General features: G+C 40.5%; 1 protein-coding gene across 1 annotated transcript; it reads left to right on the forward strand.

The window, feature by feature from the left end:
* The first annotated feature begins 13,202 nt into the window (after positions 1-13,202).
* Positions 13,203-26,369, forward strand: CD86 (CD86 molecule). The gene is given in 8 exon segments (XM_009287097.2): positions 13,203-13,220; positions 15,436-15,564; positions 15,567-15,592; positions 17,362-17,411; positions 18,701-19,042; positions 23,011-23,322; positions 25,408-25,542; positions 26,339-26,369. Coding segments are annotated over 8 exon segments (1,032 nt in total). The 3' UTR covers positions 26,359-26,369.
* The last annotated feature ends 1,516 nt before the right edge of the window (positions 26,370-27,885 follow it).

The raw sequence follows: 27,885 nt of genomic DNA on the forward strand, positions 1-27,885 counted from the left end.
AGCCAAAGACTTCCACTCTTTCGCTAAGAAAGTGGGCGTTTTCTTTCAAAATCATCTGGGGGAAGCTGTGGTCCATTTTACCTACGGTTTTGAGCTAGTTATCACCGTGAGAGTCCTCGGGCTCTTCACAATAGCTCACATCGCACGTGAGGCTGCACCACAACACGGTCCTGTTGAGCACAAACCCACCTACCGGCATGTGCTTAGTCACGGCATGGCTGCCCAAAAGCAGATTCAAAGGAACCCACACCATACATCACCTGACGAGCCCACTGCCAGCTGATACTCACTTCTGAGTAATGAAACACGATTGCTCAGCAACAGCTTCTGCTTTGCAAATAGGTACTGGGAGCCATCATTTAGCCAGCTATTAATCCAGTTAATGTGGGCTCTCTTCTCATTGCACTGTGCAAAATTTTTGATCAGTGTAATGAGGTACTAAATCAACTGCCTTATAAACGTCCATATATACTATATCAACGTTGTTGTCTTTATCAGTGTAACTTGCTGTCTTCCCAGCACAACTGTTTGATCTGACTAATTTCCCTAAAAATATGCTAACTGACATTAATTATAATCTTACCCTTCAGGTCTTTCTCAGCTAATCCCTTAACTGCTTTTCCCTTATTTTACCATGACTGAATCAGGCTAACTTATAATTAGCAGTATCATTCTCATTCTCTTTGAATATTGACACAATATTATCACTGAGACTTGGATTTTCTGGTGTTTTTCCATCATTCCAAGATTTGTTAAAAATTATCAGAGGTGCCGAAGTCAACTCGGTCAGTTCATTTATGACTCTTAGGAGCAAATAATTTGGGCCTGCAGATTTAACAATGTTAGCAGCTGTTACTTAATATGTTGTGCTGGTTTTGACTGGAATAGAGTTAATTTTTTTCTGTAGTCGCTTGTGTGGGACTACGTTTTGGATTTGTGCTGGAAACAGTGTTGATAACACAGGGATGTTTTCATTACTGCTGAGCAGTGCTTACACAGAGTCAAGGCCTTTTCTGCTTCTCACCCCACCCCACCAGCGAGTAGGCTGGGGGTGCTCAAGAAGTTGGGAGGGGACACAGCCAGGACAGCTGACCCCAACTGACCAGAGGGATATCCCACACCATATGACATCATGCTCAGCATATAAAGCCGGGGGAAGAAGAAGGAAGAGGGGGACGTTTGGAGTGATGACGTTTGTCTTCCCAAGTGACCGTTATGCGTGATGGAGCCCTGCTTTCCTGGAGATGGCTGAACATCTGCCTGCCGATGGGAAGTGCTGAATGAATTCCTTCTTTTGCTTTGCATGCATGCGCGGCTTTTGCTTTACCTATTAAACTGCCTTTATCTCAACCCATGAGTTTTCTCACTTTTATTCTTCCGATTCTCTCCCCCATCCCACTGCAGGGGGAGTGAGCGAGCAGCTTTGTGGGGCTTAGTTGCCGGCTGGGGTCAAACCACGACACATGTCAATAATTAGTATGTCAGAAATTAGTTCATCAGTCCAATTTGACATACATGTATCACACTGCTTTCTTCCAAATATAGTAATGAAATTATTATTCTGTCTTTTCTGCACCATTAGAAGCAATTTTATCAGCTGCATCTAGCTATGGCCAAACATTTCTGGGTTTTGGGGTTTTTTTAATACTACTGTTCTTAAATAACTTGATATTGTCCTTTGACCTTCCAGCCAGAGACCTTCTTCTTTGGCAGTCTTTTCTTCCCATATCAATTTTCCAAGATTTGTGGCTCCTCGTTCATCATTCTTATGACCTGTTTCCAGTTTTTCCATTTGTTATAGATTATTTATTTCTAATCATGATTTTCCCTTAGCAACTGAAAACAGTACGGCCAATGTTCTTTTCTTTGATGGTGACTTTTGGACAGCTAATAAACCCTCCTCAAGAGCCACCATCTTCCATTTACATTGTTCTGCCCAGATATATTTCCCCAGCTGATTCTGCTTATAACTTTCTTGAGACCTGATAAATCAAAGCTTTTGAAGCTAGCTGTGTTTGGGACTCTCCTGTGGTTGGCCACGCTAAATATAATCAGGCCGTGAACACTGGTCTCTTGGCAACCACCAACTTCCAATTCAGCAACTTTCATCTTTATTCCTTGAAGTGAAGTCCAAAATACTTACGTTATGCTGGTAAGGCTTTTAAGTTATGTAAGTGACATTTTACCAACTTTTTGGAAAAAGTGATTAGGTCACCATCCCTTTGAATGCAGAAGACAAGATTAGATCTCTTTTTTAAAAGACATTCTTTGATCTAGTTCTGAAAAAACATTATCCAGCCTCTGCACAGGGAGGGTCAGCCTAGGTGAACAGGGAGGTCCCTTCTGGCCAGAGAGTCTGAAAGTCTCTGAACAAAAAAAGAAACTCTGTTATGTTTAATTGGTAACTGCAAATCTTCCAGTTTTTAATTTCCCCATAACAGTGCAGGTTTGAATTCTGCCCATTGTAGAAACCTGCTTAGGTGTAACTCATCAACGTAATTGCTAGTTTTCTAACCCTTCTAAGCTAAAGGATTGTCCCTTTTCATATTCCTCTTATTCTCTCCTTCCACCCTGCTACCTCAGTTGTATTTTCCTAGACAGTGTTAGTTGGCACGCGGGTCTATAGGCATACAGGAATCTTCACTTCCGATTTATTTCTTCTTGCAGGTGCACATAACATGAGAGGCAAAAGACACGAGTTAGAACATGAGAAATTCCAATTATACATCAGATTTTTTGTTTTGGTTTGTTTTTTTTTTTACCTTGAGACTGGTCAGATACTGGAAGAGGTTGTCCAGAGAGGTTACAGGATCTCCTTCCCAGGAGGCGTTCAAGACTGGACTGGACATGGCCCTGAGCAACCTGATCTAATTAGATCTTCTTTGAGCAGGGAGGTTCCCCTAGATGATCCCCGGAGGTCCCTTCCAAGCTAAATTATTCATGGTTCTATGATCTACAGGCCTAAAACAAGGTAATTGCATCTTCCCTGTCTAGTCCTACCTCTGAAACTCTTTTTTTCCTCTCTGTCCTTCTTAATCACATCATAACCAGAGGTGTTAATATTCACGTTGTTAACATCTGAGCAGGTCAATGTCATTGATAATGTCAGTGAAATTAAAATGTCTTTTTATTAAAGCTGTTCCATTTCTTCAGGTCTTTTCCTCACCAGACTGCAACCCAATGCTTCATAAAAACAAAGTCTTTCAAAACAGGTCGTATTTCAAATGTTAGTATGCCATAGTACTGAAGTACTCTAATGCTACATAACAGAAATACTGCATTGAAGGAGGTGTTTGAATGGTACTACGCATAGGCAGATACATCTGTCTCAGTTAAAGAGGTTTTAATTATACCATTCTTGCACAATACTAGTTTTGGTACATTGCTCCTTCAGGCCTCCATAAATGAATGCACTGGGCAAGGCAAGATGGAGCGCTATAATGTATGCAGGGATTTCTGAGCTTTGAAGAGCTTGCCTTTGCAATATAGATTTAAATCTAGAATATATAAAAAAATATGTTTGTGGATTACATAATCCTTTTTTGGCACATTCTGATGGACTAAATATTTCAGAGCATTGCTAATAAACTCCACAGCTTTTCACTTGAGTTTGCCAGAACTGTAATGAGATAACAGAAGTACATTAAATAACCTTGAAGAATATTTCAAGATCCATCAGCTGTTATATGTAATGCAATTTCAAGGTGAAGTACTTTGGGTTCTAGAAGTTACAGTAGTTCAAAGAGTAGACCCCATGGATTTTTTTCCTGGTTCATACCAGGAAATATAGTACGCACAGGTATATATAGACATCTAATGTAATGGTCTTAAAAGATAAGGTAAGCAAGTGTCTTACACAGAAGTGTATAATGTACTGTGAAGAACATGGGTACACATCAAGAGATAGAGACAAATATTTACCAGCAGAGCGACTATAGCTTTTATAGCCTTACTGCATTTCTGAAAGGGAAAAACCCTACGCCTGAGAGCCTTTTACAAGGATGATTACCTATTAATAAACAAACAAGCTTAAGATGCATTCATATCCTAATAAAACAGTATTTCCCACTAAGCTAACTAAAATCAAGTAAGATAATGCTTAAATTAACATTACGACTGGAATAAAGTTAATTAATATATTTTTAAGATATAGTATGAAGTCAACAACTGCACTTCAGATGAACACAAGTCGGATTCAGATTGTGAAATTACCTGTCTGAGCCTTAAAAATGCATAATAATGGTAATATAACCTTCTTTCAGTCTCTTTGAGGCAGCCCCTAGACTTACCAAAATTGCTGTTTATTGGGCAACTTGTGCAATTTTCCATTATTCAACCTAATTCCTCTTGTTTCATTCAAAATGGCTTAAAACCCTCTGTTTCCCATTTTGGCAAGCTAATACTCTCCAAACACAGTTTCCAACCCTCACAATGCAAGATGATTTAAGATAGCAATTTCTACATATTTGGATGCGTATAAGCTATCATGCACACACACTTAATCACAGTTTCTAAAGGTTACAAAAATTACTCACCAGTAGGCAAGCTATCTATAGGCTAGTTTGCAGAGTCTTGAGCTGTCGTCTGCTTTGGATGAGCCTCAGGACAGCAGTAGTCTGCATCTTGCTGGTCCAAGAGGAAACTACCTGTGCTGCTTACCTTTATGGATGGGATCCTTATTTCTCTGTAACTCCCCAAACGTATTGAGGGATGTTGCATCTTGCCTCTCTGAAATATGCTGTTTCCTCCCCTTTTGCTGTCCCCTTTGACTTCAGGGGATTATCTTCAATTTAGCCCCATGTCACACCCTGAAAATTGAAGTCTCTTGCTGGCAGTTTGCATATTGGCACCCTCTTTTAAAGCAATGATAAAAGGGTCTCAAAATATGAAGCTTTCAGAATAAGGAAGAAATTACCACACAGCTCTCTTATCAAATCCCATATAGGATAAGAGATGAGTTGATGATGATGTCAGTTTCTCTCATTTCCTCTGTCTGCTTAGTTTCATCGATGACCTAATTCACCAATATTTTCTCTGACTTCATTGATACTCCCAGTGCACCTGTCAATATTCTGTACTCTCTCACAATTCTTCAATCATTCTTGGTCCTATTAGCAGCAAAGGGTCAGGGAAATAAAGTAATTTTGTTCACCCTAGCTAGAGGAAGGTTGCCCTGGCAAAAGAATTGTCTGTAGTTCCATTTATAAGAAATTTAGTTAAGCAAAGAAAAACAGTGTTAGCAGAGTATGGCATAGGAGAGCATGGAAAGAGAGGTCTAAATACCCAAGCCTTGTTCAAAGGGGTTTATTTATTTCACATTTTCCCTGCTGCCTGCAAGTGATGGCTTCAAAGAGAAACTAGTTATTCTCAATACTTATTAAAAAAACATACAAAAATGATTGTAAATCATCAACTTAACCTCTTACATAATTATTTCTGTTTTTCAGCAATGAGCTTAATTTAAGTTACTTATAAAAAGCAAACCATTTAAGAGCAAAATCTTCTGTTTCACATGTCAGTTCTTTTGATAAGATTTCCACAGAGTGGACTTGCACTGCAGAACGGACTGCAATCATGTTCTTCCGTTTGCAGCCAGTTTTTCTTTTTATTTTTTATTAGGAGGACTGCCAGAATCTCATATGCTCTGGGAGGACTTGAGTTTAAAAGGACGTGCTCTCTGCTCTGGTCTCAAATGTCATAATTCTTTCAGTTAGCACAATATAGAAAAAGAGTGAGTGAGTCTATAGGATGCATGGGCAGGAGCACTTCAGTACATCAGCATGTATACAGGGTTAAGGGCTTGTTTAAATTTGATATATTTAATTCCCTTGTATGTTACCATCACTTCCACATCAAAGAATCACATTTTGTTTAAACAAGTTGCTCAACCAGGAGCCATGAGAAAGAAATCCTCTCCAAATGCACTGGATACTTTAATCTTCATCTCACAAAACTCAGGCATTGTATATTAAATAAACATTGCTCCCAGTTTAACTGGAACGTCCTGTAGGACAGAGCCAATTAAATAACCTTAAGGACTGAAGTTTAAATGGAGTTTCCCCTGCCCCATAATAGCAACTGCTTCTTTCTCTGAATCAAAACTAAACAGGGTGTGCTTGAGCGCTCTAATGCAGGTCTCATTCCTGGACTACTGTTAGGACTTGCCAAAATGGGCCCTGGGACCAGCAGAATTTTAACTTTCAGTCTTTCCTGAGGGCTAGAGTGTTTTCGCAGGCACTGCTGGCCATTGCTCCTAGGAACTGCAGTAGGTACCTTCTATGAGATTTCCTTTAATCTCCAGAAGTTTTTGCCATACTATGAGGTGAGAAGCTATGGGATGTATTTTCAGCAGACATTGGTCATCCCCAGCAACCGAAGACCTAACAAAAAAGCAATGCAGGAGCTGCTCCTGGCAGAGGAAGGAAAAAGTCTGTCCAGTTAGGGCCAAATCCTCTAAAGTTTCTCAGTACCTAAGATGGCTCCTGGGCTGGATTTAAGGCATCCACACACAGAATGACAAACATGAAAGTCCCTTCTCAGCTGTTACTTAACCTAAATTCTACAGGCCTCCAGGGTTTCAGGTTTCCAGGTGACAAAACTTGAGATGCTTAGAGAGGGTTTACTAAATCAGGCCGTAGCAAGACCCAGTCCCAGCCCAGACCCAGGAGAAAGCCTTTCTTTTCTTTGTCTTGTTTGATGGACTTGACATAGTTGGTTGTCTCAGAACTTATTTATTAAATCTGTCTCTGCACAAAATTGGATTGCACGCGCTTATTCCTTTTGAAATATGGTTAAGAGGACGATGTCTCTCTCTGCCTATTAGACTGGGACTATTTTTACAGCTGCTTAGTGGTTAGAGCCCTCACTCAGAGGTGGAGAGGGTGTGGGTCAGTTCCCTGTCCTGCCTGTGAGATGTCTGTATGCTTCTGTCTCTCACATTATGGAACAGCACGGTAGACAGCTATTCCCTGGTAGATGGCAATTCTCCACCACTCCTGAACCCGCGAAGCAGAAAGAGGGAATACTGCTTTAGCTGTATGACGAGAGCAGTCTCACAGAAGAGGTCATTCCTGGTCTTCTTTTCTCAGCCCCAAGCCACCACTAATGCATTTGGCATAATAATATTTAACGCAAAACTCTTAATACAGTCTTGGGAGCAGCTGTATGAATCCAGAGCTCCCATGTCCCAAATGAAGTGCTAGAAAATGGAGGTCATTCTGCTCCGTCTCCTCCTCTGACCCAGAGACTTTGTAATTCTTCTGTGCAAAGCAGAACTGGTTCAGAAGTGATTTGGTCTTACTCCAGGACTGCCTTTAGGCTGGTACATGGAGAAGTCCTGCAGTGTGAAAAAGTAAGTCAGAATCTTCTCATGAGGACCATGAACCTGGGCCTCCTGTGTCCTGAGTGAGTGGCCTGGCTTCTAAAGAAGAGAAAGGGGGTTTGCTTGCGCTCTTCTGATAGAGTGATGCATCCTTCTTTTTAAAAGGAGGTGATTAAGGTGCCTATTGGCAGAAGAAACTTCTAGATTGTGAATCCTGCGGGAAAGCAGGTACCTATTAGCACAGGATAAGAAAGCCACATCCTAGAGAGCGGTCAGATTGAAGACATATTTGTGCTGGCTTTTCCCATAGACTCGTGTAGGTGGCTCCCCCCTCAGTGTGCTAATTGTCAAAATTTCCATTCTGAAGCATTGCATTCTCCCCATGAACTGTGCAAACTCTGTGTTTAGCATCTCTTGTTTTCTGGATGTGGGCATGCAAAGCCTTAATTACAATAGCAGCCTTGCTGTAGCCAGGATAGTCTTAAGTGAAGCAAGATTTGTAGAAAGATGATGTTTTCTATTGGAGCAATTCATATAACAGGAAAAAGAAGGCAGGCTGTCAGGCCTTTTTCAAGCCTTTTCAAGCTCTTCGTTTTTCCATCAATATTTGGATGTAATAAAAGATATTTCTCTGTCTACAAAACTTGTCTTATCAATTTATGGCAAAGAATGTATTACCACCTTTCCTAGATTTTAAAATTTGTCCCATACAAGCCATTTGGGGAATATTCCATGCCAGGGTTGTTTTCATTTCTCTGAGTGAGCTGTGACTGAGCCTCAGTCACTTATAACTCAGTTATAAGCCTCAGTTTGGTTTCTCAATCTTTTTCTACTTTGTACCCTCAGGCCACTTAGCGGAGGTTTTGGCCTTAGTGGTACCCAGAGACTCTAGAGGGACTATGCTGAAACAATTTCATAATCGTACCTCCAGAGTCTCAAGATACCTCCTAACAATACCTTGGGTACTTCCCTGTTGTTTACTGTAACACACCTTTGTCTGGAGCTCATGTTACTTTTTAATCAGCCAAGCATCATTTCTGCATCAGCATTTAATATTCTGTGGCTAATGAAGAATGTCTTGGCATCCTTTATGCCTTTAACAGAAAACTGAGATCCTACACAGGGCTGAGGGGGTTCTCTCACCATAAACTGGGTTGTTCTCTTTGCCACAGTTGCCATCACCCCGGATTTGGGCTGCTCGCGATTTCTCACCTGCCTCCCTGCTGGCTACTTCAGCCTTAGGCAATGGATCACACAGTTCCTCTGGAAGCCTTCTGGGGTTCCCAAGGAAGGCAGCACTTACTCACTTGCAGGCCACATCATTTCCTAAGGCAGTAAGATCCCTTCCTTCAGGATGGCCTTTACCTCCCTCCCAGTAAAACCCAAGACAGCTTTCTGAGATAACCTCTCAACAGCCTCACATGATTCAGTACACCAGATTTGCTTGCCTTTGACCATTTTATCCCATGCTTTTCCCGCTCTGGCAAGTATCTACAAAACATCTGCCTGCCATAAGTAAAATCTACTTGTAACACTAAGCTGATAAGTAGTACCTGTGTGTATGATAATCAAGATTTCAGCCATCCACACTTTGGCCCTCTGGCAGCTTGGGGCATCTGCTGAGCGTGGGGGATGCAGTCTGAGCTGCTCACAGCATTCACACCCATGCTGTAGGTGGCAGGCATATGTCCACATATGCTTCAGTTAATCTCTTGCACATCATCTTATCATAATGTAAGTGTCTTGCAGTATCACAAGCAGCTCCACATTGGCAAATGCACCCCTGCTGCACAGTTGTGAATTTCAGTGAGATTCTGTGCAGTCCATAGCATCCTGTCCTTGCTGCTACGTATCTCCAAGGGAAGCCTCTACAGAGCTGGAATGTAGGCTGCAAAGAAACATCTTTCCAGATACTCGTCAGCTTTTAGGTTTGTGCTGTATTAGAAATATACACAATGTTTACTGTGACCTATTTCAACAAAGAACATTTTTCCTCTTTCTATGTAAGCTAACTTGGAGATCTGTTTTCAATCCTTACTTTGTATCTTCATATTGTTTCTCCAATTTCAAGGTTTTTCTTTCAGCAACAGACAAAAAAGTGGCTGAATAGCTGCTGAAAATTCACTTTTAAACCTGGGCTTTCAAGTTCAATGTCTGAACTGTTCAGGATCTACCATCAAGTATTTTTTCTCCCCCCCAGCACTCTTAGAGAGTGTTCTCACTAACCTCGTCTTTAAAACCTTCTTATCTGCTTCTAACTCCTAATTCTATTCTACAAAATCCCTGACTCTCTGTGGTCTTCTTATGTAATTTTTATGTGTTTCAATTAAAACCTGATCTAGTTTCTCTTTCCTTGCCTACGCACTGTCTCTGTCTTGCTCCAAACCTTTTAGATTCTCTTCTGATTTAGCCACATTGGTTTCCTATTTCAGATGCCACTCAACAAGTTTTTAAGAGAGAATCACAGGCAATACATTGCAAACTGAGTTTTCAGCATCAAATATCTATTATTATCAATAACAGTGTAGGCAAAGCTAACCTATAAATGCATAGCAAAACTTTCACCATGAGCAAGGAACCAAATCCCACTACATCAAGTTACTCAGGCTCATACAAAGGGCACTACCTCCTCATCCAACTGCAACCAGCCTGGCTGGCCAGTGATTTGACTCAGATGAAAACTGAACTCAATTTGTGTGACATTCAGTATAAATGGTGAGACTCTGTAGGCAGAAGGACAAAGAATATTTAGCATTTCCAGTTTGATTACTTCCAGTACAATGTTTAGGTCTCATCCATCATTACTTTTGGTGACATCTTAGAGTAGATTTGGTGACATCCATAATCTCTGAAAAGCCTATGCACCTCTCCTGTTTTTCTTGTTAACTACAAGACTAAGTTGCAAGCAAGTAAAAAAATTGAAGCCTGTAAAAGCACCTAGGTTTTAGATTTTGCTGAACTTGTTTGGAAAACACTTAAATTAGATCCAATTAGTTTTTAATCAATCTAGTTGAAGAAATTATTCTTTTGGCTGCTTTCACAGGAAACTTGAGTTAAAAGCAAATTATAGCTCTCTGATTGCTACAGACTGGAGAAAAAACTTCCCCTTTTTCACTCATAGCAGCCTACTTCTCTATTTTTAATCAGAGCTGTTGAGTTGTTTGTCCTGGGCAAGGAAAGACATGTGTAGAGAAACTGATTTGGAATTCATTTCTAATAATGTTTAATAGGCAATAGATACAGGATGGATTTTTCTCCCCAGATAGCTCCTTTTTGAATGCCATGTATAAACTGTGATTCAGACAAAAAAGGCTCAGGTGTGAAAAATGTTTGATCTATGGCTGGCAAGCACAACTGCAGTCATTAAGCTGGGCTTTTATAAGGCTCACTGCATGCTCATAGCCAACTTAAAACAAATCTTAATGGATGATAAAGTTGCAAGTTTTACTAAGCTGGCAGAATCAAAATGAGGTTACTGGAGAAATCAAATTCCATGTAAATAAGCTGGCAGTACAGGAAAATGAAGTTATCATTTTATCAAAGAATTATACTTGCAAATAGTCAAACACATAAGCACAACTTCTTTACTCGGTCATATAGAAAAATCAATTAGAACGTGGCAAGCATGGCAGCTGTGGAAAAGCCTTACATTTCTCTAATTTCCCACAAACGTTATGGAATCAGTCCTGATATCACCGTTCTTATATAATAATCCATTCAGCTTTATTCATTCATTTTTATTGTGTCATCAGATCTTAAATTAACTTGGTGACTTTCAGCAGCAGAATATTGGGGAAGGACAGACAGTTTTGTTTAATATCATTGGAAAAACTTCAGTCCTTGCCAACAAATCTATTTCCTATTCTATTAATATAAGACCTATTTAAGCAAACAAAAGTGAATGGAATTTGCCAGCCATGAAAACTAAGCCTTATTCAAAAAGGGTTATTTCCTTCAGGCAAAATCCAAGCAAAGGTTTTCTTGAAGACCAGGGCTACACAGCAGCTCAGGGACACTATGACTAACACTGACACTTGTGAGAGAATTAAATGTGCTTTGAAAGAAGGGGAATTTCAGCTTAAAAAGAGGAAGCTTCTTTTGGACAGAGGGTGCTTGCTTTAAGAAGCACATACATATTTGTGATAGGAAAGGGTTGATTTGGGTGCTCTGGGCTTTCTGCAAAGGACAGGCACTGAGGACAGAGGAAAGAATGAACACTTCTGTTGTCAAGATCCATACTGGAGTATTTTGCTGCCTCTGAGACAGGAAGCCTGGAGAAAGAAATAAGGTACTCCCTAGTATTGTAATAATGCTTTCAATTGAGCGGGTTTGCTTTTTTATTTATCTGATAACGATTTGAGCAGTTACTGAAGCAAGCCTTTGTAATGCTCCTATAAACAAGTAGGAGCATACATCTGTAAAAATGTAATTGCTATTAGTAAAGTGACTCCACACCTGCTTTCTTTCATTTGAGTCACAGCTGCTAATCATAGCAGCTTCACACACATCCTTTATTCCCTGGAGCAAGCTGACCAATCTATAGCAGAATGAGCCAGAGCCCATTCTATAGTGGCATCAGCACAATTATTTCCTGAATTCTTGGAGCAGGACATTTATTATTAGAAACTGGGCAAAAGGACCAAAGTGGATCTGCAGGGCATTTTCCGATTATGCATGTTATAAGGATGGCAGTCTTAATTTACACCAGTAGATAGGAGAATCAGGTCTTTTCCTCACAACTACTGTAATTCTGGTGATTGAAGGGAGGGACCCAAAACCAAAAGGCAAAACCTCTTCCTTTAGCTTTGTAAATCAGTTAATGTGCCATGAGAAGCACTGTGAGAAAATCAGTATGTGTCCCCAGAGTGATTTCAGCACTAGAACTGAGAGCGGGAGGGCTTGGCTCATTTAACTGCACTTCTGAATATCACATCTTCATTTAATAATTGAGATTACTTTATTGCAAGAAAAAATAGCTCCTGATCAGTGATCCTCCTGTTTAAGAAGCAGTATGAGGTTTGTGTCACATGTCCAGCTGGTTTTGAAAGACACTTATTGAAAATAAAGAATGTAATACCTGGGGACTAAACATAGAATATATTGTATGGCTGCTAATCCTTGTTAGGTGTGTTTGGGTATAGGTTAGGAATCAACTACAGATTCATCCTTTTGTGTACAGTACATATCTTGCCACCAGAGGTGCTCTGCAAACTGCTATTTGAGGTTATGCCTGTACTGCATTGTGTAGCCATGCTGCCATTTCCAGTCAGTGTCCTGTGCAGAAGTAGGAGGCACAACCTGGGAGCGGGCATTTGAATTCCCCCTTCCAGCAACTGACTGGTCTGTTAATCAGCTGGTATCTCTAAATTGTCACCTGTGTGGGAACAGAGGTGCACTCCTTCTCTGTTTCGTTGCAAAGTCAAGCAGGTTAGTGTGATCTGGTGAGAAGTGAATCCGGCAATTGCTACTTCCCAGCTGACAAGTTTGCTTGACTAACCTTGAGGCAAGTGCGAGGGCTGGGAAAGGAGGGCAGATGTCACCTGATGTGGTACCTGTGATGCAGAAGTGGTTCAACCAACTTGCCAATTCTGTGGCCAGGTGTAGCTTAGAGTGTGGAAAAACATGTCAACCTGACCTGTCCTTTAGGTGGAACTCAGAATAAACACCACAGCTAATCCCAACGAATATCTCATTCTGGTTGATGACATTCTTCCCCTCTGAATTTCCCTCGCCGTTTCACTTGCGTGGAGTACATGTTTGTGTCCTATGATTTGTGCTGTGGGAGTGTGCGTTGTTAGGCAGCCGCTGTGCTCTCTTTCAGAGATACCTGCCCTTTAGTTGTGGATGAAGAATTCTGCTTGAAGAGGCAGTGGAATGCTCCATGATCTTTGGACCAAACGTATTATTTAAATAATTGGTAGTGTTTAATTGTTATTAAAAGAGCAGTTTCTGGATGTTAGAGCAAAGTGATCCCCGAACCATAGAGAAAGTCACAGTTCTCCTGGAGACCTTAGATATAGTAAAAGGATGTTACTGAAAGAGGGGATAGTGGGGAGGAACACAAAATGCATTCAGAAATCAAAAATCAGGGAGGCAGAGGGTTTTTTTTAATGTAATAACAACATAATTAAACAACAAGGACAGAATTTTTAAATGTAACTTGAAGTAAAAGATTGTTCTAAAAGAATGAGCAATAGGAGTTAGCAATTGATTAAAACAGTGCCACTTTCTAACTGGAGAAGCACATAGGAAACACAAGTTGCCTGGGTAATTGTATGTTTCTAAAATGTGTCCCTGGTTGGATATTTGTGTGGTTGTATGGCTTAGTATTTGGGTGGAGGGCATCCTAGAATTCTCTGACCTTGCCACGTTAAGGGAATTTTCTTAAGTTGTGATTTCCTTTGATAACACTTGTTCAAATCAACCTGTGTTTACAACATGGGAGAAGGCTGGTAAATGCATTTTTAGCAGAATTTCATTTGGAAGTCCCTAGGATAGCTTTCAGGTCAGCGGTGGAAAGTCTAAGTCACAGATGTCCTGCCACCAGGAGGCTCACAGCACTGCTCATGGAGCTACTCAGTGTTGCACAGGGTGGAACTTTTAGAAAAATTCCCTACATTAGAAAAGTCAAAAGAGTAGGTTACTAGTTCAGTGGCCAGTTTTGTTTTGAGTTCATCATGAAACATGGGGGAGGAGAGTCTTCCCATAGAAGATAGGTACCTGATGTAAGAAAATAAACTAATTACATGTAAGAACATGTAAGAAAAGAACATTTTGAAAGGAACTGAAGGGCAGTGAAGGAACTGAGGAGTCAAAGAGCACAGATTTGACAGTGTCTTTCAAAAGATAATGACTACATCCAAAAATGAAAACAGGAAAAAAGAGAGCAAATGAAAACCCAGGCAAGCATACCAGATACAAAGCTCTTGTTTACTCCAAGACCTTCGCGCTTCACTGTGCGTATTGGGTTTTCACACGCTGGATTCACAAGCTGGATTGGGAGGAAGAAGAGGCAGAAAGCACAAGCCAATCTCAAAATAAGTCGCACAGGGCTTTCTGGCAATTGCCCTCAAAAGTAAAGGGAGTGAAGTTGCCTCTTTTCCCCGAACATCGATTTTAGAGTTCTTCAGGGAAGGAGTCCCCTTGTACTCAGCCAAGTGGGAACTGCCTCATGACTTTTCTCAGACTGGTTTGGGCCAAACCAAAGCAGTCATGAATAGGGCCAGTAAAGTGCATGTACTCACATGGTTTCTTCTCCGTTCAGTGGTTGGACTGCAGAAATAGTAAATAAAGGGTTGAGTGTCATTACTGACTGCATTTCAATTAATATACTTCTCCATTTTTCATCTCTGACATCCACAAATGATTTGTAATTGTGAGTCATGGGGACATCTCCAGGAATGGCTGACAAAGCCTCAAAAGGCAAGAAAGATGCCACATAGTGCTGGCCTTATTTAGCAAGGGAAAATGGTTACCTTCCCATGGACTGACCTCACATAATTCTGGATGTCAGAGACAATTTTTAAGCCCTGGGTCTTCAAACCACTCCCATCTCATCAGTTATCACTGGCATCGTGAAAAAGTGCCACTTCCATAGCTGGATGCAGCCAGCATGTGAACAGAAAAACTGCACATCCATACACAGACCCACAATGCTCTGAAGTGGAGCAGAGTGCTCATGCACTGGGCCATGGCCGCGAAGAGGGCAGTTTGGTCTGCACCATTTGCCAGCAGCGGGCCATACCCTGAAGAAAAGTCTATCTTTCCCCTCTTACCTAGTCCCCTTTGACTGCTAAACAATACTGGACATAACCAGACTTTCAATGGCCTGCAGATATAAAAGAGAATTGAGCACAGAATTTGTGTTGAATATGCCAAAGAAATGGTGTAAGTAGCCAACACAGAGACTGTGTAATTCTCCTTCCTCCCCTCAGTCTTCTGGACACTGGCTCCAAGGATTTACATTTGCTGGTTAAAGGCATCTTGTAAAAAAGGGGAAGAGAAGCTGCTTCCAACACTGACGTTTTAGTGGCCCGATTCATGATTCAGCAACTCTTTATAAAGCAGCTTGTGTAAAAGGAGCAGCTTGTCACACTCAGTGACCTCCGCTGCAGGGAATGTGGGTGTACACCCCCCTCCAGACTCACGGGATCCTTCTTCATGCAGCCACCCCCAGCAAGATGCCTTCTCCTGGAAGACAGCAGCCAGGAAACCATGTAGGATCTTTGAGACTTCTGTCCTCACAGCTCCAAATCCAACCCATAAAGAAAGGCAAGCAGTGTTATCTGGTATTTTTGCCTGGGTTTTATTTCTCTCTCTCACTCTTATTTTCAGTTCCGGTTTTGGTCTTTGCTGCTGTGAGACTCTCATTGCAAAACATGCCTAGCTGTAGCAGTGCACTCTCTCTACTTCACTTGTGTTTCCAGTTGCTAAATCATTTTAATTTCTTCTCTTACACACCTGCACTGGATGGAAAAAATAGGGCTACCCTTTTTTTTTTACTTGACTGGAAGCAAAAATTCTTATTCACAGGAAGGAAATATGACTGCTGAGAAGGAGTTTCTGCAGTTTTCAGTGGCTTGGCACAGACAATTTTATTTAGGCAATCAGTTGTGTGGCTTAATTCAGTGGGGCCCAGCCTAGGAGGAAAACCCCTTGATAAAAGTGGACCATGTAGTATTGCGGTTGGAGAGAGAGAATGAGAATGAGAAAAGAGAATGACCTCTGTCTACAACAATGGATTCTGCACATCCCTCCCTCCTCTTCTGCTACAACAGGTGGATCACAAAGAAAATTATCTATATCCTCTGAGACATTTGGGCTTCTTTCTCCCCTTTCCTAAGAAAAGGCAGGATGAATCTGGTCTGGAAAAAATATCATTCACAGTTCTGTACATTACAGAACACACCCAAAAACATGTCAGCGGACTGAGGGGAATTCTGTATTAAACAAAAAAAGATACTTGCTTTCAGAGACCTGGGGTAAAGGTAAAGACCCAAGTGTACCAGCTTAAAATAAAACATGACAAAAAATGGAAAACCATCAGGAAGCTGTACTACCAGTCAGGACAGCGGACAGCAATCTCCCTGGTTTTAAGTACTATGAGAGCTGAAAAGTTTTTACATCTGCTCCAGCAAAAGAGGATTATTTGGAGCTGTTTAAAGGAGGAGAGCGAAGGACCTTGGCATGGGTGGTGTGGAGGCTTCTCCCAAATATACGGACAAGGCACAGGAAAAACACAAAGGCGCTGCTAAAATGCAAACCAGCAACCACAGGCCAGTCAGGTGCAGGTGCCGTTCTCTCACCGGTCCATGGGAATGACATTTGGCTGTTTACCAAGATTATAGGCCCTTATACCACATGAACCCAAGCAGCCATAGAAGTGTTTTGCTTATGAGATGAGTCAGGGGTTTTCTTCTCTTTTTCTAAAGAGATACCAGTTTTTCTTGACCGTAAATTATGTGCTGTTTAGCCTCAAGTCTTTAAACCATATAGGATTTCTCTCAGTTATCGTTTACTGTTGTGAATGATACGTTCCTGTTACAAAACTGAAGGTCACACACTTCATCGCTTCTGGTAGCTGACATCATCGCGCTGTCTTCCCCACCTCCTCCTTCTGTGTCACCCTCTCCTCCCCCTCTACTTTCAATTCCCCCATCTTCTTCCCCACACTGCCAGGCCAAGCATGGTCCCCATTCCTCTTTCCTCCGCAACAGGCGTTCTGCGTACTCGTCCTGTCCTTTGCACCCCGGGGGCTCTGTGTTCCCCCCTGCATACTGCATATCCTGTCTGCAGTAATCCTGCGCCACATCACCTTCTCTGTAAACCAGAGATCTGTCATGGCATGCTTCTTGTTGCTAAAGGCTGTGAAGCACACAGAAGTCCTTGCACCAGTCCATGGGAAAAGGTGAGATTAACTTTCTCAATAGTCTTTCTCTTGCTGAAACTCTTCTTGTTTTACCACTTCTTTGGGAGTATTGGAGAAGGTACTGGCGTGTTTTCAACCTCTAACATATTTCTTTCATTCTTCCTTCTTACAGCATCATGGAGGTCTGCATATTCTTCCTTTATGCTATGATACTTCTCCCAGGTAAAAGGCGCATTTTTAATTTTAAAAACTGTTTTGATTATTTGTGTCCTGCTATGTGATACTTTCTTATCCACTAAGAACTCATTCCTTAGCAGTAATTAATCATTTCCGTTGCACAATGAAGGTCATATAGCCTATGTGACATGTATTTAAATTGTGTGCAGGGACTCTATAAAATATATAGTAAGTACTTTCTCTCTTCAACTTATATCTTTACATTACACTTATTTTATGTTGCTTTTAAATTTTTGATTTAAATCTATCTTTAAAATGTGTGTATATCACCTCTGTATATTATAGAGGAGAGCAGTATTAAACTGAAAACTGACAGTTTGATATGGGACAACTGGAGTTTTAGGCAGCTGCGGAGATCATTTTGCAGTCCGGTGCTCTGGAAGAGCAGTCAAAACTTTGCACCAGCAGAGAGACCGTAAATCTCCTCCTTTTGAACACAGCAGAGGTGTTAGTATCTTCTGGGACAGAGGACTGCATTTCTCATTCCAAGAAAAGACGGTCCTCCTGGCCCATCGCCACCCATAATAATGGATACATGCACTGATGAAAGCAGGAGAACAATCATCCCTTGTGTAATACAGTTCATGCTTTCTTTGCATGAAGGCATAATTGTGTTTACTGACTATTTCTGTTAACACGATCAGCAACAGAACAGTTAAATCTGACATTTAATCTGTCATTAAACTCTAGATTAATTACAGAACAGTTAAATCTGACATTTAATTTGTCATTAAACTTTAATTCTTCAGTGAGACTGAAAGCGTTCACCTGTTTCTGACCTTCTGGTCATATATTCCCTAGACACCAACGTTTACCACACAGTGTGCACTTCACATTTTCTTCAAAACTGCAATGCTGTGTTATTTTATTAGGAGGATGAACTCAACTTTTGAACAAGAAATTGTGCAACTATCATCTCCTTTGTGGCAGAATCTCATTACACTCGGGATGCCACATACAAGAATGGTTTGGACCTTTTGCCTGCAGATAAGTCTTCCAAAATATAGACGCTCGCAACCTCTGTGTGGTAGGCCTTCTTTGGAAAGTAAAATATAGGAAGAAAAATAAGAAACAGTTTTATGACCTGAACTCCACAAGACTAAGTGAGTCAGTTTGAAGAACTATGTGTCCTGTCATACCTAGTGGGAGAATTTGTGTCTAAATGCTGGTGTTTTTATTGCTACTGTTGTTATGTGTTGCCTCTGTGAGTGCAAATACTTAATGGTATTTTGTAGCTGATGGAAATCTTAATTTCTTCTCTCTCTTTGTCTAAGGTATTGCTGCCAGTGTGCATCAGGTGAAGTCGTTTCTCAATCACACTGCATACCTATCCTGCTATTTTCCAAACTCTCAGAAAACTGACATAAAGGATTTAAGAGTTTTTTGGCAAAAAGGCGCTGTTGAAGTGGTGCACGAAGTATACTACGGCCAAGAAAAACTTGATAACCTTAGTCCTAAATATATAAATCGCACCAAGATGGATATGGACAAATGGACCTTGCAATTGTTAAATGCAGGAATTGTGGATGAGGGACACTATATGTGTATTATACAGCACAGAGATAAAGGAACGCCAAAGGTCATACACACATCTGAGTGCTTACTGCACATCATTGGTAAGTAATCTCTTCTAATTGTCATCTGGTCTGGGGGTTTTGGGGGGGGGGGTTCTCTGTCACTTTGTTCCGTTCAGAAATGTGTGGTACTGTCCCCAAGCCACTGAAGATGTACCTGCACTGGAGCAGAATTTCTAAAGATGGATAAGAGCTTTCTTAATAGAAGATCCTCAGCTCTGAATGAAAAGCACTCAGGTGGAAGCAGTCAGAAGAAGTAGAAAATTAGACCATAATTTGCTCAATATTGCATCATTCCTGATTCCCACCCTGTCATACTTTATAGTGAAAACCATTCTGCCTTCTTCCTCTTGCCTCCTGCAAGTTTTATGGCTTTTAGGACTCTGGAAAATACACTTCTTTATTTGCATCTGATGCATTACCTTCTATTAAAAGTAGCAGTAGTTATCATCGTTGGTGGTAAATTACAGTTGAAACATAACAAGATTTCTGCAAACACACAGCTATTTTATGATCATATAAATTGCAGGGAAAATAAAGAAAAGAGCAGCTCACGTGGAGGAGTAGAAATTCGTATGTTCAGTTAAAGGAAGACTGAAAATATCTCTGAAGAAAAAATGCGTGCGTTGATGAGATTCAACCTGATTTCTTGCGTGTTATCAGAGGAAAAGGCAGAAAATCTTTTAACAGGGGAATGGAAGTGAGGAAGCAATCTTTTCCTAATATTTTCTAATATTTTTAGTAATTCCTAATATATTTTCCTAATGTTTTTCTATTTTAAACTGTTCTGTTGGTAACCTTTGTCCTTATGCCTGTGTTCTCTCTTCCACTATGATAATGCTAGTCATTAATAACAACAGCTTCTAACTTCCGCTGGTGTTTTCACACTTCAGCTTACTCCTTCAAAAGAGAACAGGCCATGTGTAACAGCAGCCAAAAACTGAGTACCAGGATGTCTGAGCCTGTTTAGCTTTGTGCTACCAGCAAGTGTTCCCTCGATCCACAGATAGAAAACCTAGATTGTTAGTTTTGATTCTCCCAGAATCTACTTGACAAGTATTTTCAGCAAAGTTTTAGAACTCAGAAATTCATGATATGCACTCAGTATCAAGGCCTCCAGTTTAAGAGATCCTTAGCATCAACTGTTCAGTTAATTCAAGCAGTTAAATCAGTTATCAGCTTAGCCATCATCTGAGCAACATGTTATAGAAGTCTCATAATTAGGCACTAAAACTCTCCTAGACCTTTTAAGGTTTAACTTAGGAAGACTGTTTTAAACTATGCGCTGCTGTGTTCCTTCCAAATGACTCTCTGTTCAATAAGCTCCCAAAGGAAGGAGCAGTATAAAATCATATTTTTAAAAAAACTTAAAAATAATTAGAAGAAAAATACAAATGTTGAAATATACCTGTGGTTACCTGCTGTTTCTTAATTAGAATCTCATATCATACATAGAGGGTTTTTTGTAGTATGGTGTGTCACACTTAAAATGGACCTAAGAAAGATTGAGTGCTGTGCAAGAATGATAGGGCAGTCATACAAAGCTATCCAGATCATTTGGTGACCAAGCCCATTCAGAAATACTGAAGTACCTTCTGATACAGTTTAAATGTGTTATTTATATGTATTACATTAGGACAATATATAGAGAGATATATGTATATTATATGTATTGTGTACAGCCAGGATGATTTATATAAGAACAATGAACACAGATCCTTCTCCAGAAAGAAGGGAGGGCTTCACAATGGAGAGCTTTGGCTCTTAAAACAGGCAAGGTAGGGACCACGGTGACAAGCAGCTTAACTGGAAATTCCGCTGCTATAGCATGTCTCTAGTCCTTTCTTTGGATGGATCAATAAGGGAAGTAGGTGAGACTAGGGAAGCTATTTCAAAATATGTGCTATTCAAAGTGTTGGGAGTGAAACTTATGTCAGAATAGAGACATAACAGTTTGTGTCCTCATTTTAAAGGGGATGTTGGAAAACTTAAAAGCATGAAGAAAAGCTCTACTAGAGTTATCTGAAGGCTGGAAAAAATACAGTCCAACTGGAGACATTAAAGATCGATTTGATTACCTTATAACACAGAAGACTGAGCAGAGTCTTGTTTCCAGAGTGTGGGAACCTGAAATACACATAAAATACTGGATATTAAAAAAAAGAAGGCTAATTAATTCAGTGAAGATACAAAAACAGCCAGTGGCTGGAAGCATGTGAGAAGTAAGGCACATTGTCACTTTAGAAAATAGAACAAAACGAGGTAGGGTGATTAAGCCATTGAGAAAAATATTAAGGGCTTGATGGCTCTGCTGTCTCTTGAGGTATTTAAATCTAAGCCCATAGCCTTTTTGGAAGACATGTTATCTTTAAATACAAAAGACTTCCTGAAACATGCTTTTCTGTTAACAATCCAAAGCTCACATATACGTAGCCCACACTCTGCATGCAGCCAATATGACTTTTCAGTAAATTGAGGTTCCAGAAGCCATAAAACAGAAGTGCTTTGATCAGGGTCTATTCCACTATTTCCACTTGTTTACTGTCAATAATATTGAAACTCTTAAATCACTTGGATGATGTGGCAAGTTTCACAGCCATGGATTACATTCCTGCCCTCCCTATAAAATGCCAAGGAGAGAATAAACACTCCAGACCAGAAGCTGGAGTGAGCAGTCAGCTAAACAAGTCAGACCTTGAGGAGAAAGAGGAAGGTTGACCTCTCCTGACGGAAAACTTAACTAAATTTTGGGGTATGAAAAAGGTGGGGCTTTTTCCATTTTGAATTCACAGCCGTGGACTCTCTTGGGGATTTAAGTGACTAAGCTAAATCCTACTCCCTGTGTGTTGGGATAGAGCAAATAAAAGCAACATCATATTTCTTCATCCATCCATATTAAGAATTCACTAGGGCAAGGATTAGAGCCTGGATCCAACACATTTAGTGTGTGTGCAGAAGAGTCAGATCCTCTTGGGCTCATATTTTTCTAAGAATCCTTTTTCCCTTCTCCAATATTTCTCCGTATTGTCTTTAGCCCTATTGGCACTAAAATAATTAAGTATTTTCAATGAAGTCTTGAGTCTGTTTCTTGGGTTTTGTTGTTGTTGGGTTTTTTTTAACTTGCTGTATGCCAACGTGCAGTCAGTATTATGTCTACATTCTCTCCTTCTCCTTTTCCATTATAGTCTACTATTTCTACCATGACCTTTTAACCAAACAAATCCTGCTTGAGAGTATTTGGGAGATTATTTAATAAAGACTATTGGTTAAAAGCTTCCATTCATCATTCATATTTTATGTTTAAATAATTCTTTCCAATCCTGTTTCACTAACTATTTCTTGCCTGGGAAACTTGACTTTTTAAAGCAATAGGTATGTTTTTCATTGACTGGGATGAGTATCCAATGACACAAAGTAAAAAAACTTGTACTGTAGTCACTTCCACATAAAAAGCTGAGCTAAGGGAGGCCTACTATCAAGTTAAGATGAGTGAATTACTTTATATGCTGCAAAATGATTACTTATAATACTGACAGACACCAAGGATATTTCTACCTATGACAGCATTGGACCTTCAACTTACCCCATCTGAAGTCCCTCAGATGATTTCTTTCTCTACATTTCACACTTAGAAGTTTGCGGTTTTCTTGTTACCTAATCAGGAGGTCAAGAGTAGGCAGCACTGTGTCCCATTCCCATTTTGTGCTTAAGCACTGACCTGCAAGCAGGCCAGGTTTGATTATTCTGTGTCAATGGATCTAAAAGAAGTGGGAGAGACAAAGGCCCATTGTCTGGCTGATCAGACTTACGTCCTTAAAACACCCTGAGGACAAGGAGCAGCAAGTCTACATGTACACCAGAACCATAACAAACCCTTCTTGGGACTCCCATTGTTTTCCTGAGAAAATTGTTTATACTTGCTTCTGCCTGAAAATCTTAAATAATTGGCAGGAACTGTCACGAGATGTGGTATGTCTGACTCATGATTCTTTCTCTTCGGTCTATTTCAGCCAACTATAGTCAACCTGAGATAGCATGGCTCCACACTGGGGAACTAAAGCCCAATGAATACTTGAATCTTTCCTGTTCTTCCAGCGGAGGCTATCCAGAGCCCAAGCAGATGACTTGGCTAATTTCACACGAAAACAAAACACACAGGCTTATGCGTCGCATGGATGTCTCACAGGATGCTGTAACAAAGCTGTACAATGTTACTAGCAAGCTGAATATCACAGTTCCTACAAACACCCTCACTAATATTAGCTGCTTGCTTCACCTTGGAGAGCAGCTGGGAAGCCTTGTCTCAGTGCCACTAGGCATAGGTGAGTCTCCATTTGCCCATTCCGATTTTTGCATGGGTAGGAGCAGGGCACATTGCAGTAGAGCTGATCATGGATAGCAGCATAGTCAAGGCAGTGAATAAACCCTAAGTATCAGTAGGAGTTGGTTACAAGGGTTGTATGTTCTCCATCGTGTTCACCAACAGCCACGGCCACCAAATTCCCTCTCCTTTCCATACGGGAAGTCTTACTACAGCAAGGAGAGGGCACAGAGAAGGAAGGCTACTGCTACACAATCCAGAACACAGCCCTGTTCATCCCCTCCCTAGATGCTGCTGCAGCAGCAACAAAGCAACCTGGATGTCTGGATTAGGCGGCAACCAGTCTCTGGAGGCGACAGCTGTTAAGAGAGGTTGCCACTTCACAGAATCAGAGAACTGTTGAGGTTGGAAGAGGCATCTGGAGATCATCTAGTTCAACCACTCTGTTCAAAGTAGGGTCAATAGGTAGTGCAGGGCCTTATCCAGTTGAGTTTTAAATATCTCCCAGGATAGAGACTCCACAACCTCTCTCATCAAACTGTTCCAGTGTTTGACCACCCTGACAGTAAAAGTTTTTTTCTGATGTTTAAGTGCTTGAGCTGCTATTCTTAATCATTCCTTGGAGACAGGCAGAAGGCTAAATAGAAGAGTTCCTTGGACCAGATTTGGCTCACAAACTGCCAAATAGACTGTGCTGAGTTTAAGTGTAAAGGCCATGAAACTGACTAGTCTCAGAAGCATTCCTGGTGGTTTTCCTAATATTTGGCAGAACGAAGTGCGCATTCCAAAATGACTATTTGGGGATTTTTTTTCTCTGAGATTGTGTCTCTGTTTTCAGACACCCCTTGCAAGAAAAAGCTGGGGACCTGAGTTCCAATAAGACTTTACTGCTGAATTATCTCAGGGTTCCACATGACTGATCCTTTCTTTAAACTAAAGCTGTATTTTATTTATCTCCTGGGACAGGAAAACATCCTTTGACATATTTTTGTTTGTAAGCTATGGCATAAGCACATCAAAATAAAGACAATTCCCACTTTGGTCGTAAGTTCGTTTGGCTTGCACATGTCTCCTTTAGACAATGTTGAAGATGGAGAGCTGTGCTTCAACTGACAGGAACAGGGAGCCAAAAGGGAATGACAGCATTGCAGGAAAGCCTACCAAGGTAGTACAGGCATGCACCTTACTATTGCAGATGTAAGAGAGGCTTGCCACTCATGCTGAAAAAAGTTCCACAGTGCAGTTTTCTTCATATAAATTTAGCTAAACGGTTAAGTCATCAATGCTAGATATGGCAAACTGCCTCTGATGTCCTTACATTCTAGGATTTTTAAATAATATTAAAATACAATACAGAAGTCTTCTGAGGTTTGCACAGCTCTACACATTGCTCATGACTGTTAACATGGCTATATTAGCTATATTAGCTATATATTAGCTATAGTGCTGCATCCTCCTCTTCCCTATTCAATTCTTCTTCTCTCCTCCCTGGCTTTATGAAAGTAGCCACCTGATAAGCAGTGATGGTGGGTAAGAAACTAGGAACTCCACATAAACAAAAGCTTTGTTTGGTGATAACTGAAGCACTATCAGTTGCTAACCCTAGCAACCAAAAACTCAAAAGCACAATAACTAGAGATAGAGGGAAACTCCTTTGCATTCCCTGCTACTTTCACATCCCTTACGGCATTTCATTAGGCTTTGACCATCATTTCTAACAGATACCAAGTAGTAACATATCCCAGGTTCTTCAAACTTGCACAGTAGCACAGTAGCTGCCTCGTAGGCTCTTGTATTACTTAAGTTGCTGATCTCTCACATGTTACCCAACCTTCAGAAAGAGTACTTTGCCTTACTGTTGTTGAAGTGGCCATTAAGACCTGGTAGTCTCGCTAGTTATTTGAAATGGAAATAATGCAATGTGGATAGTGATTTATTGACACTATTAAAGCACTGTAAAAGCAAAGGATGCTGAGTGCCTTTCCCTAAACTTCTAATTCACATAACTTTGGGAGAGATTGTTTAAGCTAATGTCACCAAATTAAATCTTTGCTCTGTGTATCATCTCCTCCGTTTTCTTATTCAGAGATGCAGGGGGAAGAAATGGAGCCAGTGAAGATAAGTTTCTTTGGCCCACTTATAGCTGTGATTGTACTAATCACACTTCTTCTGGGTTTTGTGTTATTGAAGAAGAACAGAAATATCTCATCTACCAGCCAGAGTAAGTTATTACTTCTCATTCAGCTCTACTGTCCCTCAAGTCACAGGCTTTGCTCTTTGTAATCATCCCTTTACCTACATTCAAGCTGCTGACAGAAAGTTAGGTCTCATGCTGGACTTAAGCTAAACTTCCCTGGACAATTTAGTTCCTGCAACAACTTAGTCCATCCAGCAGCAAGTCAAAACATCTTTCTCCTGTCTTGTCCTGGGATCCACTTCTCCCTCTTTGTGCTCTGTGAGACTGCCATGGCACCAGCTTACCACTTCTTCCTGCAGTTTCATCCTTTTTTTCTGTTTTTTTGGTAGATTTGGCTCTTAAAATCATTGAATTGTATAAACCTTTCTTGTCCATCACCATTTATAAGAAAGGTGGAGCTGGGGGAGGGATGAGATGAGGCTTCCGTAAAGTGCAAGTATCTATGTCATCACAGAGCTGAAGGATCAAGACATTGCTCCACCACAGGCTGCCCAGCACTGGACTGGAAGAATCATCTTGTACTAGGAACAGAATTTGATCTTTACATTGCATTTCTCTATTTTGTTCCAAGACTACGTCTCAGCAGTCCAGGGTTTATTCTGCACTGAAAGGATCCTCATGCTGACATCAGAGTCTATCCTTCCTTGTAGCAAGAGGGAAATGCATTCCTCATAGTCAGTCCTGTTTCCTTACACAGCCAAGGGTCCTGAGCCCCACCTCATTCTTTTTCCGAATCCTAAGATAACTGGACATTTACTATCAGCTCTTTTTAAGCTCCTATTTCTCACGTTTCTGTAAATCACATATTAATCTATTTTAGGTGTCAGTCTAGCAGTCTAGAAGCTATCCAGCTTGAAACCAAGGCCATCAGCGAGACTGCTGACTGGGAACCATCTCTGCACATAGCAAGGCCTGAGGTCCCATATTCTTAGATGCTCTGCCAGAACAAGAATCCTTCCCAGATACCCTGCAGAACAACATGCAACATTTTTGTCTGATGGCTGAAATCCACTGTCCAGTATTCTCTGCTTTTATTTTTGCTCCAGAAGAGTAGTAAATATGGTGCTCTGCCTGTCTGCATGACTATCTTTTTGCTGTATCTTTCATTACGCACTGTGACATTGTAAAATCCTGAGAGTCAATGAAGAAGGCAAAGCTGCATGGGTTACAGAAGGGAATGTCTCAGAAATAGAAAGAGTTAGGCCAAAATCTGTGAATCATAACCATCACTGGAAACATGATCAGAGGCAGGCTATTAATCATGAGCCATAAGCGCTTTTGGCAGAGCCAGTGTGGCTTTGTACCAGTAACTTTCTTGTAAAGCTCCACAGCAGAAAGAGGAACTTCAGGGCACTTCCCCGCCTTCTGAGAAAAGTCCTGCAACTCCTATCAGGCATTTGAAACTAGAAATCACCTGAAGGAAAGACTTGCTTTAAACATAATTTCTGGTTATAGTAACTTTTTTTTACTACCATCCAAGCTTAATATGACCAGACAGTTAGTACCTCCACACTTTGTTCCTCTGTATTCTGGCCGGATGCTGTACTAGTTGTTCAGGTGGATGCAGGGACAGAAAATGAAAGCATGAGGTATCACTCATATGTGTATAAATCTAAATATACAAAATTAAGCTAAGCAGATAACAAAAAAATATTCTATAAGTAGGTCATGTTCCAATTTGGTTGACGATGTTCTCCCTTTCTTAATTTTGCTTCAAACCTTGAAGATAGAGCAATCTGTACGCTATGGTATGCCTAGCTATAGGAAGTAGTTTAACCTTTCAGAAAAGATTCTCTGTTTCACTCAAAATGTGCCAGTTCTCCAATCTTGAACGATCTCTGCACTTTATATTCTTTAACAGCATTGGCATCTTTCAGGAGGAAGAAGGCAGTAGAATTGAGACAAAAGTCTTCTGAGGTCTTGATTGTGTTTGTAGGTCTGACATTTTCAGCAAGAGCAAGGACATGAGCATCACATTCTCAAGACAAATTTCAGCTCAGAGTTGCAGTCTGGGGACATATATTCTGTACAGTTTCTGCTGGGTACAAATATTCTTTTCTGTTAAATGATGTTGTGAGTTGCTAGGTTCCACCTCAATTTTTACTCCATTTTCAAGTGTGTGAGAGAATGTGCATGTCCTTTTGAGTTAGCTAAACCATTTGGGAGTCAGTTTATTAAGTTATTACACTAACATTCCAAATATTTTCATTCAGATTAATATCATTCAAATTTTATTAAAAGTTAAAGGTTTTATTTTTATGTAGAAGTTTATATTTGCTAGCAAACTTATTTAATGATTTATTAAAATATATGTCTTTTTCTGTGTTGGTGTTTTATTCTCCTGCCATTAAAGCAGTATATTGGGTA

The sequence above is a fragment of the Aptenodytes forsteri genome, unplaced genomic scaffold, assembly GCF_000699145.1.
Source record: "Aptenodytes forsteri isolate BGI_AS27 unplaced genomic scaffold, ASM69914v1 Scaffold216, whole genome shotgun sequence".
Lineage (NCBI taxonomy): Eukaryota > Metazoa > Chordata > Aves > Sphenisciformes > Spheniscidae > Aptenodytes > Aptenodytes forsteri.